The following is a 12,993-nucleotide window of genomic DNA, read 5'->3' as shown; positions in this document are numbered from 1 at the left end:
TATTTTTATAATCTTCCCTGGTCATTTGTCCAATCTTCCACTTCTTGTAAGCTTCTTTTTTGTGCTTAAGATCAGCAAGGATTTCACTGATACATTTTAAAATGTATTTAGACGCCAATAGGACTTTCAGCAGCATCTTGGGGCTTAAACCCATTTTTGGCATGTTCTGCACCTGGATGCTTTTGAAAATCCCACTAGGCACCTCAATACCTTTAAGTACATCTGGCCTCAAGCGACCTTGGTGACACAGGAACACAAATCTCATTGAGGGGCCAGGGGCCGAAGAGCATCCGTCACTTCGGAAGTTGGGTTTTCAGAGCTAGGTCCACAAAGGGACTCAGGTGCCTAGGGCCAGCATTTAGGCACCACTGAGAGCCTCAAAACACCGGCTCAGCTGACACCTGATGTCATAGGTGGCTAAATCTCTGCCACTAAAGGCCTGTAGGAGCCAGTCTCTGCCAGTGAACATATGCACAGTCCCCTCAGTCTAGGCACTCATCTCAGACCTCACCCCCACAGGAGCCTCAAGCTAGACGTGGCCCTGCCTGTCTCACCTGCAGGGCTCAATCCGGTAGGCATGCTCCCAGCATGCCTATCCCCAGCCAAAGTGGCTGAGGGGCATGAAGCCTCCATTATAACCCTGATCCCAGTGGCTAGGGCATTCAGCCAGGATGTGGGGGAGACAGGTCCAATTCCCTCCTCCCCCCCCCAAAGAGGAGCCATTTAAACTTGGGTTTCCCTCTTCTCGGGTGAGTTCCCCGTGCACTGGCATGGAGGGCAATCAGGTCTGGGGCTCCCTCAGAGTCTCCTGAGGACATTGTTCCACTGTGTAAAACTAATTAAACATGCATTGGGCCAGAGGAGGACTCTGCCGTCCAGTGGCTAGGACACTCGCCTGGGGTGGGGGAACCCACAGTCATATCCCTGCTCTGTATTAGTCGGGGGGACTGAACCTGAGTCTCCAACAGCCTGGTGAGTTCACCCCTCCCCCTTGGGGTTCCCAGCTGAAAATCCCAAGCAGAGGCAGTGTCGAACTCCATGGGAGAGATGGGGCTTAGGCAACACTCTAACTGATTTTCCTCTTGGCTAGGTGAGGCAGCTCCTTGCTCCACATGCTGATCTCTGGGGATCCCTTTCTTAGCTGCCTACTTCTCCCCATGCACCGTATAGGGAGCCTGGCTCCCCATGCACCGTATAGGTTCCCACTGGCTGGTGTGGCACTAAAACTTACTCATTGCAACACCTAAGTCCCTTCGTAGATCTAGCCCTAAGTCATTCTAGTGTATGGAATTAATCGAGATATCTACCCACATTCAGCAAGTAAAATACAGCTCAGTTTTACTCCAACAGTCCTGGTATTGATTCCTCTTATACTTTCAAAACTTTGCACATCCTCAAAATGTTATAAGCGCATATCACCAAAAATGGAGTGAGAAATAAGATCCACATAGCATGAGTATTACACCATCTTGCTTTAAGGGATTAAAGTTTCTGAATTCTCATAAAATCTAGACACTTACTGACAGTTTTTTCAGGGCTTCCTTGACCTCGTGGTTAATCAGGCTGTATATGAAGGGATTGGCCATAGGAGTCAGAATTGCGTAGCAGATGAAGAACACTTTGTTCAGGTCTCTCAGTGTGTTGGGTTTTGGTAGCAGGTACACAGTAATTAGGGTCCCACAGAAAATGGCCACCACAATGAGGTGAGAGGAGCAGGTAGAAAATGCCTTTTGCCTCCCGGCGGTGGAAGGGATTCTCAGGATGGTGAAGATGATACACACGTAGGACATCATGGTTAATACAAATGGAGGCAGAGTGAATATAGCAGCCAGGATGGTAATGACAAGCTCTATCTGGTTGGTGCCATTGCAGCAGAGATTTAACATTTCTGTGGATTCACAGCAGAAATGATCGATTTTATTGGGGCCACAGAAAGTTAATTGTAACATAAGAACTATTACTATGATACCAGCCAGAAATCCATTTATCCAAGACCCAGCTGCTAACGACAGGCAGAACCTGGTATTCATGAGGGCCGCATAATGGAGCGGTTTGCATATCGCCAAGTACAGATCATATGACATCACTGCTAGCAGATAGCATTCTGCAGCAGCAAAGAAACTAACAAAATAAAATTGTGTCATACAACCACTAACAGAAATGGTATTGTCCCCTGTCAGGAAACTGGCCAGTACCCTGGGCAGGAGGGTGGAGGTGTAGCAGGTCTCCAAGCAGGACAAGTTCCTCAGGAAGAAGTACATGGGGGTGTGAAAGCGCCGATCAGCCACAACTAGCGCAACAATGAGGATGTTCCCGGCCAAGGTCACAACGTAGATCACTAGAAACAGCAGGAAGAGTAGGGCCAGCAGTTCAGGAAGATCCCTGAATCCCAGGAGGACCAATTCTGTGATGGACGTTTGATTCCTCCCTTCTGTGTTTGCCATGGGGTGTATCTAGGAAGGATAAAAAGTGAGGAAGAGAAAAATATGTCTTGGAGATGATTGGCAAAAACATACTTAAGCTTTAACCCAGCAAAGAAGAAGTTGTGGGGGAAGGAAGCCCCCTGGTTTGATAATGGAGTTGCAGGAACAGAGCTGGCTGGCATGTTGACTCTTTGGATATATTATCGTAAGTTTTATGCAGCAGATTTAACAAAATATCAACATCTCTCGAATTGGACCAGGAACCCAGTTGCTATGTTGAAGGGTCTGAGAGCCCACCATAATGGGCAGCCATTTAGACACACATAGTTTGATTCACATCATCTCATATCTCTTCTCATGACAAAGCTTTGTCCAAATGTGGGATACCATTACTGAGAAAGTCTTCATATTTTTGTATAAACCAAATCAATCAATCAATAAATCTAGTGTTGGACATCAAACTAGAGGATCTAATGGTCTTTTGTGGCTTTCCAATCTATAAATCTATGAATGTACCTCTGTGATTCTTTCACATTGTTACACAGTTCCAAAATATCAAAAATTCCCAACAGGAAGAGCCAGATTTACTACCGTTAGCAAATATTAATAAGAGTTGAAAACCTTTTCCATTATATAAGTTGTGGAACCTGAAAATGTTGTTAAATTGTGCTGGGAATTCTCTCTCTGTAACATGAATTCTTGGACTATTAAGGCTGAGACTTCGATAGTACTCTACAGGAGTTAGGCACCCGCTCCTCTTGACGAGTTGGGCACCTAAATCCATTAAGGCACTTAGAAAATTCCAACCAATATTGGTAGGAAAGTTAAAACTTTTATTTCACTGATTTTTCTATTCTCTCTCTCTCTCCTTAAGTATTCAGCTGTATATCCATCTCTCTATCTCCCATGTATATAGAATGGGTGCCGTGTGCCTGCAGGCTACAGCGTCCCTGTTTCACCATCCGTATTTATCTCCAGCAGCTACAACTGGCTTTGTCCCCTGCTATGGAATCCTCTCTGGGACCTTGTGACCAGTGTGAACCTCTAGTGACTCAGGATGGCCTCTTCAAAAACAGGTGTGACTGGTTGGTTCACAGAAACATACCTAGCAGAGGGAAACAGGGTTAAAACAATAAAATCCTAGGCACACATTGTCTGATTTCACGCACCATTTCAGTCTCTTGCTGAAGTTCTCAGAATCCTCATCGCAGTCGTCCAGGAGGCTCCAGTCTTCACTGGAAATGTTTTCCTTCAGGGTTGCCTCGTCGAAAGCTACCGGTTGGTGCCTTCTGTTCGCCGTACACAGTGCCTTTTTCTCCACCTTCACAGTGAACGTGAGTGTGGCTCTCAGCAGGCGATGGCCGCTTCCGGTGTTGAACGATGGCACTACTGAAATATCCTGCAGGAAGCGTCGTCTATCGATCAAGAAGTAATCGATTTCATTCTTTGTCTTCGCATTTGATGCGATCCGAGTCCATCTTCTGTTGGCCTTCTTTCGGAACCAGGTGTTACCAATGAACATTCTCCTCGTCTCTGCCAATATATCTAGTCGTTCTCGCACGTTTCATTCTCCGATACCTATGAACTTTTCGCCCTCTCTCCCTCTTCCAACCTTGGCGTTAAAATCTCCCATCGCAATCCTTTATGTGGAACTCTGAGTGAGGGTTTCCTCCAGCTCCTGATAGAATCCTTCCATATCCTCATCTTCGCATGCACTTGTGGGAGCGTAGATCTGGATAACTTTGAGGGTATTGTTTCGGTTCAGTAGGAGGTAAAGCACCCCAATACGTGATGACTTCAAATGGCATGAGACGATTTGTCTATCTAAACACTGCCTTTCCTTGCCAGTTTAAGCAGGTTCCACTTAACCCAGGTACCCCCAAAAAACAATGAGGCAGGTTGCCCCCTGCAACCCCGGCCTCTCGGATAGTCTGACACCCCAATCAGAATCTCTCCCCACTTATTCATAGATTCCAAGGCCAGAAGGGTCCCTGGGATCATCTAGACTGCATCGCTGTGAAACAAAGGCCGTAAGACTTCCCTGAATTAATTCCTGTTTACACTAGAGCAGATGCTTCAGAAAAAACATCCAATCCTGATTTTAAAATTTCCACTGATGGGAAATCCACCATGACTCTTTGTAAATTGTTCCAGTGGTTAATTACCCTCCCTGATAAAAACTGTGCCTTATTTCTCGTATGAATTTGTCTAGCTTCAACTTCCAGCTCTTAACCCTTGTTATACCTTTCTCTGCTAGATTGATGAGCCCACCCTTATCACATTTCTGGTCCCCATATGGTTACTTACAGACTGTGATCAGTTCGCCCCTTAACCTGCTCCGTGTTAAACTGAACTGATTGAACTCCTTGAGTCTTCCAATCCTTTAACTGTCCTCATGGCTTTTCGCTGAACTCTTCGTGAATTGTGGGCACCACAACTGGATGCAGGATTCCAGCAGTGGTCGCACCAGTGCCAAATACAGAGGTAAAATAGCCTCTCTGCTCCAGATCACCCTGTTTATATGTCCAAGCATCACAGTAACCCTTTGAGCCACAGTCTGTTTTTTTATCCACTCCGAAGTCCCTTAGTTCAGGGTTCCTGCCCAAAGGTCCCCTGGGGGTTCGAGAAGGGCGTCTGAACCTGACTACACTGGTTCATGCAGTGTCGTAGCTAAAGCTTGTCTCTCTCACCAACGGAAGTTGGTCCAATAAGAGATATTACCTCACCCACCTGTATCTCTCATACACTGCTTCATGCATTTCTCCCACGGGGCTTTTCCTTTGAGCATCAGACCACTGAGATCTGTCTACAGCTACCATGAGGGAGTGCTTGCAGAATTTAACCCTTATCTACCCAGACCACAGCCACCCAAAGTAACTGTGCGTATCAGCAGGACTTGGACCTGGGCCTGTAAGGTTAACGGGTACGTAATATCCCCACACTGCAACCTGGCAGTGCCTGTAGCTGACTCATTGCCTGTGGCCCATACTCTGCAGTGGTTGTACGCCACGGTAAATTCCATCCTGCATGATCGGACTGAAAGTGCTCTTGGCTCCTTGACCCTATATTCGCCCATGGGGCGCACCAAGAAGTGTCCAGGCAACAATGTGGATCCCAGCCAGCTGCCATGACCACTCTGCTTCTCTGTGTCTGAAGTCCTGGTACTGACCTCGACTCTGACTTCGATTCTGACTCCTGATCGACCCCTAGAAACACAAGTGGGATGCTGAAACCTGGTTTTGACCCTTGTCTCAATTCCTGATTCTGCCTCCGGCTCTGACCCTCGGCTTGACTCTCGACCCTGATACTGACTCTGACCCCTGGCTTCAGTTCCGGGATCTCCAGCTCCTACCACTTGTCCTACCTACCTTTGCCCAGCATCCTGACACAGACTATGTATCGTAAAAATGAATACAGACCCTTCCCACATTCTTCAAAGAAGGTGAATCTTAAATTGCTCATGCTTAATTACTCAAGCACTTTAATACCCTGGTTCGGAAGGTGATATATAAATGCAAAGCAGCAGCAGTTTGGAATTGGGTGCTCACCTCTATTCGTAGGACAGCTCTCACTTCAGTCTATGAACTCATTTCTCAGGGTTTGAGACCAGGTGGGTGAGGTAATACCTTTTATTGGATTCAGAGTAACAGCCGTGTTAGTCTGTATTCGCAAAAAGGAAAGGAGTAGCTCACGAAAGCTTATGCTCAAATAAATTGGTTAGTCTCTAAGGTGCCACAAGTACTCCTTTCCTTTTATTGGACCAACTTCTGCTGGCGAGAGACATGTTTTCGACACACAGAGCTCTTCAGGGTTTGGCAGACAGGACTCCAGTTCCACTGAGGTTCTTGTCTTTCATCATTCTGCAGAAATGGGACTTTCTCAGTAAAGAGACCTGCAGTTATCTGAAGGGATGAGCTAGTGCCTGTGATCTACCTTTGGAAAATGGGCTTCCCCTTCGATTTAATAAGTGTAAATGCTCTCTCATATTTGTATTCTTTCTTCATGCTTTTCAATACAGTCCCACTTCAACCTTTCTCCCACTTGGTTCATTTTGTGTCTCCAAAGCGTTGTAGCTAACAATACCCACTGTGAGTTGCAATTATACAAGTCCCATTCTACATCAGGTTTTAGTCTAATGATCCTTTGTGGAAAATATTTTAGAACACGGACAAACACCAGCTTTCATTTTTGGGAGATGCCTGTCCAAGGTGATGGCCAGTTATCATGTACTTGTACCGCCCCCGAATTAGTATTCAAGAGATGCTGCCATCTAATGGGCATTTTTGAAAATAGCAGCCCATATCTCACTCTTACAACATGCTGCCACCTAGTGGCCATTTTACAGTATAACTTTCCCATTATTGACAGGTTTCAGAGTAGCAGCCCTGTTAGTCTGTTTCCGCAAAAAGAACAGGAGGACTTGCGGCACCTTAGAGACTAACAAATTTATTAGAGCTTAAGCTTTCATGAGCTACAGCTCACTTCATCGGATGCATAGAATGGAACATATAGTAAGATAGAGAGAGAGAGAGATTAGTTGGAAGTTACCACACAAACTGGGAGAGGCTAATTAGTTAAGATGAGCTATTACCAGCAGGAGAAAAAAAACTTTTGTAGTGATCATCAAGATGGCCCATTTACACAGTTGATAAGAAGGTGTGAGGCTACTTAACATGGGGAAATAGATTCAATATGTGTAATGAGCCAGCCACTCCCAGTCTCTATTCAAACCCAAGTGAATGGTATCTAGTTTGCATATTAATTCAAGCTCAGCAGTTTCTCCTTGGAGTCTGTTTTTGAAGCTTTTCTGTTGCAAAATTGCCACCCTTAGATCTTTTACTGAGTGGCCACAGAGGTTGAAGCGTTCTCCTACTGGTTTTTGAATGTTATGATTCCTGATGTCAGATTTGTGTCCATTTATTCTTTTGCGTAGAGACTGTCCGGTTTGGCCAATGTACGTGGCAGAGAGGCATTGCTGGCACATGATGGCATATATCACATTGGTAGATGTGCAGGTGAACGAGCCCCTGATGGTGTGGCTAATGGGATTAGGTCCTGTGATGGTGTCACTTGAATAAATATGTGGACAGAGTTGGCATCGGGCTTTGTTGCAAAGACACACATAGTTTGATTCACATCATCTCATATCTCTTCTCATGACAAAGTTTGTCCAAATGTGGGATACCATTACTGAGAAAGTCTTCATATTTTTTTTTAAGCCAAATCAATCAATCAGATATGATGGCATATATCACATGGTATCACATTGGTAGATGTGCAGGTGAACGAGCCCTTGATGGCTCACCACACGATCCATTGTCTACAGCCAAGCTCTAAGATACAACTGCATTTGCTCCAATCCCTCAGACAGAGACAAACACCTACAAGATCTCCATCAAGCATTCCTAAAACTACAATACCCACCTGCTGAAGTGAAAAAACAGATTGACAGAGCCAGAAGAGTACCCAGAAGTCCCCTACTACAGGACAGGCCCAACAAAGAAAATAACAGAACGCCACTAGCCATCACCTTCAGCCCCCAACTAAAACCTCTCCAGCGCATCAGAGATTTACAACCTATCCTGAAAAAATGATCCCTCACTCTCACAGATCTTGGGAGACAGACCAGTCCTCAATTACAGACAGCCCCCCAACCTGAAGCCAGCAACCACACACCAAAAACACTAACCCAGGAACCTATCTTTGCAACAAAGCCCGATGCCAACTCTCTCCACATATTTATTCAAGTGACACCATCTTAGGACCTAATCCCATTAGCCACACCATCAGGGGTTCATTCACCTGCACATCTACCAGTGTGATATGTGCCATCATGTGCCACCAATGCCCCTCTGCCATGTACAATGGCCAAACCGGACAGTCTCTATGCAAAAGAATAAATGGACACAAATCTGACATCAGGAATCACAACATTCAGAAACCAGTAGGAGAACGCTTCAATTTCTGTGGCCACTCAGTAAAAGATCTAAGGGTGGCAATTTTGCAACAGAAAAGCTTCAAAAACAGACTCCAAGGAGAGACTGCTGAGCTTGAATTAATATGCAAACTAGATACCATTAACTTAGGTTTGAATAGAGACTGGGAGTGGCTGGCTCATTACACATATTGAATCTATTTCCCCATGTTAAGTAGCCTCACATCTTCTTGTCAACTGTCTAAATGGGCCATCTTGATGATCACGACAAAAGTTTTTTTCTCCTGCTGGTAATAGCTCATCTTTACTAATTAGCCTCTCCCAGTTTGTATGGTAACTTCCAACTTATCTGTATGTATATCTATCTCTTACTATATGTTCCATTCTATGCATCTGATGAAATGAGCTGTAGCCCAAGAAAGCTTAAGCTCTAATAAATTTGTTAGTCTCTAAGGTGCCACAAGTCCTCCTGTTCTTTTCCCCATTATTGTATTGGCTACTGAACTCTATTGGTCACTAGTCAGTATTTCTGACACCCCCACCCGCCTCATTTCCTCTACTCTGCTGCCCTCTAGTGTTGATTTCCCAGCATGACAGCCTGTTGCTCTTTCCTCTAGTGGATTCTTCTCTCTATAGCTGCCTCTTTCCCGTTCTTGACTCTCATGTCACATGGTGGCCGTTATTTAATATAACAACCCAAAACTCACTCCATAACATCTGCTACTATCCACCTTTCACTATGCAGCACAGAGGTCCTCTTCTCTTCAGTGCTCTCTACTCAGCACGTACACACCGTTATACAGCTTCACCTCCCTTTCCATTGGTCCTTTGGCAACATAACTTCTCCTTTCTTGCCCCTCCACTTTGGCTGCTGTTCATTGGACAGCACAGCTGCGCCTGTCCTCTCTGCCCTCTTGTGGCCCTAGACAGCATAACTGCATCTCTCCTCATTTCTTACCTACTGCTAGGTGTGTGCTGTTTCAAACTATAGCCACTGGGAACAAAATCGTACAAAAAATGAATGCAACATTCGTGGCTACAAGAGCGCATACAGTGGCAGCAGCTCTCAAAGGCTTAGCAGGGGTTTCCCATCCATCCAGCGCCTTTCTGTTGATATGGGCTCTGTGTCCAATGGAAATGCACAGATTGAAGCTACCATGACAGATTCCCAGTGGCTCTCCACGCTGAGATTCTCAGAGGCGTGTAAGGTGATGTGCATCCATCTCCCATTTCAAAGGGATTTGGGTGACTAGCTCTGTCAGGTCCCTTCTGAAATCCCTTCCACAGAGTCGGAGCCCTACAGTTCTCACTGGTGCCCAGCTCCCCGGCCTCTGGCCAAGCCCTGACGTGCTCCCAGTGACTGAGCCAGCACTGCCGTGTTTGGCATCACAGGAGTTCTGCCCGTTGGTAGGTGGTCGCCGCTTCCTCTCACCATAAGTTGCCTCACCCTCTGAGGAAAGAGCCCTGTGTGGAGCAGAGCTGCCTGGGGTACCTGAGGCTGACTAGACACTGTGCCCTCAGAACTAGCCCTGTTGGACATTGGGCTTCTTGCAGTTAGTTTTGGGGATGGTCATGGTAACAGGTCCCCTCCCTTTGAACTGCTCTGTGCAGCTGGTGGAAGCAGAGCAGCTGGTGCCCTGCAGGGCCATGAGCAGAGTCCCTCGTCAGTGACCGTTTGACAGACCCGACCCCCGGAACGGCCTCAGTTCTACGGGTGCCCTGGCAAACCCCCAGCTGGGCCTGGACAGTCCCAGTGGACCTGGCGTGTGAGTCTACCTCTTTGTTTGTCCAACCTCCCTGCCTCCAAGGGCCCGGTGAGCCTGGAGCTGTTGCTTTCACGGACCTGGTCACAGCCAGGTGTAGCCCAGATAAGAGCTATAACGCTGTTCCTGGTGAAGTGTCCAGAGGTCACTGCTGGGGCCTGGTTGTTTGCCTCCGGCCTCTGTGACTTCAGTGAAGATGGTTGGTTTGCAGAGGGTTATGATGGTAATAAGCACAATTTCAGGGGTGGCAGATTTCCCAGACTTACGTTCCCATCTCTGCTGCACAAGGAGTTACTATTTTCATTGTCCAAACATTTATTTTGATCAAGAATGGCTTTTTTAAACATCTAAACAATTGGTTACAATTTTGTCTCCATTCTGCCTAGTGCCCATAACTCCATGATGGGAACATGGTTATGGCCACCTCCCTCCCTGGTCCTTCCACTGAGGTGGACAACACTGAGTGCTGAGATTTTCACTAGGACTTTTCAACTTAATTTTAATGGAGGATGATTGCTGAAATCACCCAGACAGCCTGAGGTTTTCAAAGCTAAGTTATTATCTCAGAGTCTCTGCACGTTTTTGCGAAAGCCACATTTACTGACTGCTTTCCTCAAAGCTTCCTTGACCTCTCTGTTTCTCAGGCTGTAGATGAGGGGGTTTACCAGGGGAGTCAGGACCGTGTAGCAAAGAGAGAGCACTTTGTTTAGGTCTCTCAGTGTATCACATTTCGGTAGCATGTAGACAATCATTAGGGTTCCATAGAAAATTGTCACCACAATGAGGTGAGAGGAGCAGGTGGAAAAGGCCTTTTGCCTCCCGGTGGTGGAAGGGATTCTCAGGATTGTGGCGATGATGCACATGTAGGATGTCATGGTTAGTAGGAATGGAGGCAGGGTGAATACACAGGCTAGTATGAAATCCACCAATATGAGCTGGTGGGTGTCACTGCAGGAGAGCTCTATCAGTGGGAGGGCATCACAATAGAAATAGTCAATTTCATTTGGGCCACAGAATATTAACTGTGATAGGAATAAGACAAAGATCGTAATACCCAAAAAACCATTTAACCAGGAGTCAGCAGCCAACTGGAAGGAAAACCTGATATTCATAAGAGTTAAATAGTGCAGGGGTTTACATATCGCTAAATACCGATCATAAGACATCGCTGTTAGGAGACAGCATTCTGTAGCCACCAGAGAACCAAAGAAATACAGTTGTATGATGCAGCCACTGACTGAGATGGTTCTGTCCCCAGTCAGGAGACCGGCCAGCATCCGGGGCACGATGGCTGAGGTGTAGCAGGTCTCTACGCAGGACAAATTCCCCAGGAAGAAGTACATGGGGCTGTGAAGATGCTGGTCAGCCACAACGAGCACCACAATGAGGGTGTTCCCAACCACGGTTGCCATGTAGATCGCTAGGAACATCAGGAAGAGAAGAATTTGCAGGTCAGGGAGATCCCCGAATCCCAGGAGGAAGAATTCAGTGATGGCTGTTTGGTTTCTGCAGTCTGCCATTGGTTGAGTCTAGGAACAATAAATCTGTGCGACTGAATTGGAAGGACACAGAGTTAAAAGTTAATCAAATCTCGTGAATTAATTCCGTAAATATTCAGAAAATCCCTCCCTCTCCTGGTTACAGGCTGAAATTTTAAGGCTAAGTTTAGATTTCAGAGCAAAGTGCTCGGAAACTGAGTCCGAGGACAGAACATTGCTCTGATGGGGAAGAGGGTGTTCGACACGGATATCAGTGATTACTATAAAAGCTCATTTATCTGGTAGCCACATACTGATATTACAGATCAGATCATTTCTCTGTCTATCATATCCTTTCTAGTGACATACCAGAGCTTAACAATGATGCTTAAATGCTGTATTTCACTTCTGGCAATGGCCAGAATCATGCCATGTCTTAGGAGTCAAAATCAAACATCAACTAAAATCTTGGACTGAGATTTTTCAATGTGGTCTAGAGTTCTTAGGCAACGTCCTGCTGTTAGATTTCTTTCCATTAATTCTAACACTATATCCTGGTATATTCAGCATTTCAGTGCCCTGTAGGAGAAGGAATAATTTTCACCCCCTCACAAGAGATCAGTTCATGCCATAAATTATGAAGTGGAGTAAATTCTCCCTTAGTGCCTGTGGTGGTGATGGGAACATGGTGAGGGACCGGCAGTGCCTTTTCTGTTTCCCAACAGTAGCTATGTAGCAGTCATAAAATACAGCTCTTTGGAGGGTGGATCTTAAGAAGGTGCAAAACCAGGCTGATGTACAACCCTAACTGGGAAATGACCCTCCCCACTTCATAATGAGTGTGGGATGATAATACAGGAAAGGCACTGTGTGAAAAAAAATGCTTTCCCTAAACTCAAAGTCTAGAAACAATCTGGCATGTGTGATCCGGGCTAGTAAGACTCTATCACCACTTGCCACCCCATTGAAAATTCATGGAAGACCGGAGACATACCAGAAGACTGGAAAAGGGCAAATATAGTACCCATCTATAAAAATGGAAATAAGGACAACCCAGGGAATTACAGACCAGTCAGCTTAACTTCTGTACCCGGAAACGTAATGGAGCAAATAATTAAGCAATCAGTTTGCAAACACCTAGAAGATAATGAGGTGATAAGTAACAGTCAGCATGGATTTGTCAAGAACAAAGCATGTCAAACCAACCTGATAGCTTTCTTTGACAGGGTAACAAGCCTTGTGGATGGCGGGAAGCAGTAGATGTGGTATATCTTGACTTTAGTAAGGCTTTTGATACTGTCTCTCATGACCTTCTCATAAACAAAGTAGGGAAATAAAACCTAGATGGAGCTACTCTAAGGTGGGTGCATAACTGGTTGGAAAACCATTCCCAG

General features: G+C 45.8%; 2 protein-coding genes across 2 annotated transcripts; both read right to left on the bottom strand.

Annotated features, from left to right (window-relative positions):
• Nucleotides 1–1,508: 1,508 nt before the first annotated feature.
• LOC144274934 (olfactory receptor 10A7-like) lies at nt 1,509–2,444 on the bottom strand. Its single transcript, XM_077834034.1, has one exon. The coding sequence runs from the start codon at nt 2,442–2,444 to the stop codon at nt 1,509–1,511; it is 936 nt and encodes a 311-aa protein (XP_077690160.1).
• Nucleotides 2,445–10,684: 8,240 nt separating this feature from the next.
• Nucleotides 10,685–11,641, bottom strand: LOC144275219 (olfactory receptor 6N1-like). The gene has a single exon (XM_077834400.1). The coding sequence runs from the start codon at nt 11,639–11,641 to the stop codon at nt 10,685–10,687; it is 957 nt and encodes a 318-aa protein (XP_077690526.1).
• Nucleotides 11,642–12,993: the final 1,352 nt, after the last annotated feature.

Source organism: Eretmochelys imbricata, chromosome 14 (genome assembly GCF_965152235.1).
Source record: "Eretmochelys imbricata isolate rEreImb1 chromosome 14, rEreImb1.hap1, whole genome shotgun sequence".
Lineage (NCBI taxonomy): Eukaryota > Metazoa > Chordata > Testudines > Cheloniidae > Eretmochelys > Eretmochelys imbricata.
The sequence above is the reverse complement of the archived record's forward strand: the minus strand, read 5'-3'. Positions and strand labels throughout refer to the sequence as shown.

Bases quoted from the DNA above. Each gene is read 5' to 3' on its own strand.
- LOC144275219 (XM_077834400.1), bottom strand. From the start codon at position 11,641: ATGGCAGACTGCAGAAACCAAACAGCCATCACTGAATTCTTCCTCCTG.
- LOC144274934 (XM_077834034.1), bottom strand. From the start codon at position 2,444: ATGGCAAACACAGAAGGGAGGAATCAAACGTCCATCACAGAATTGGTC.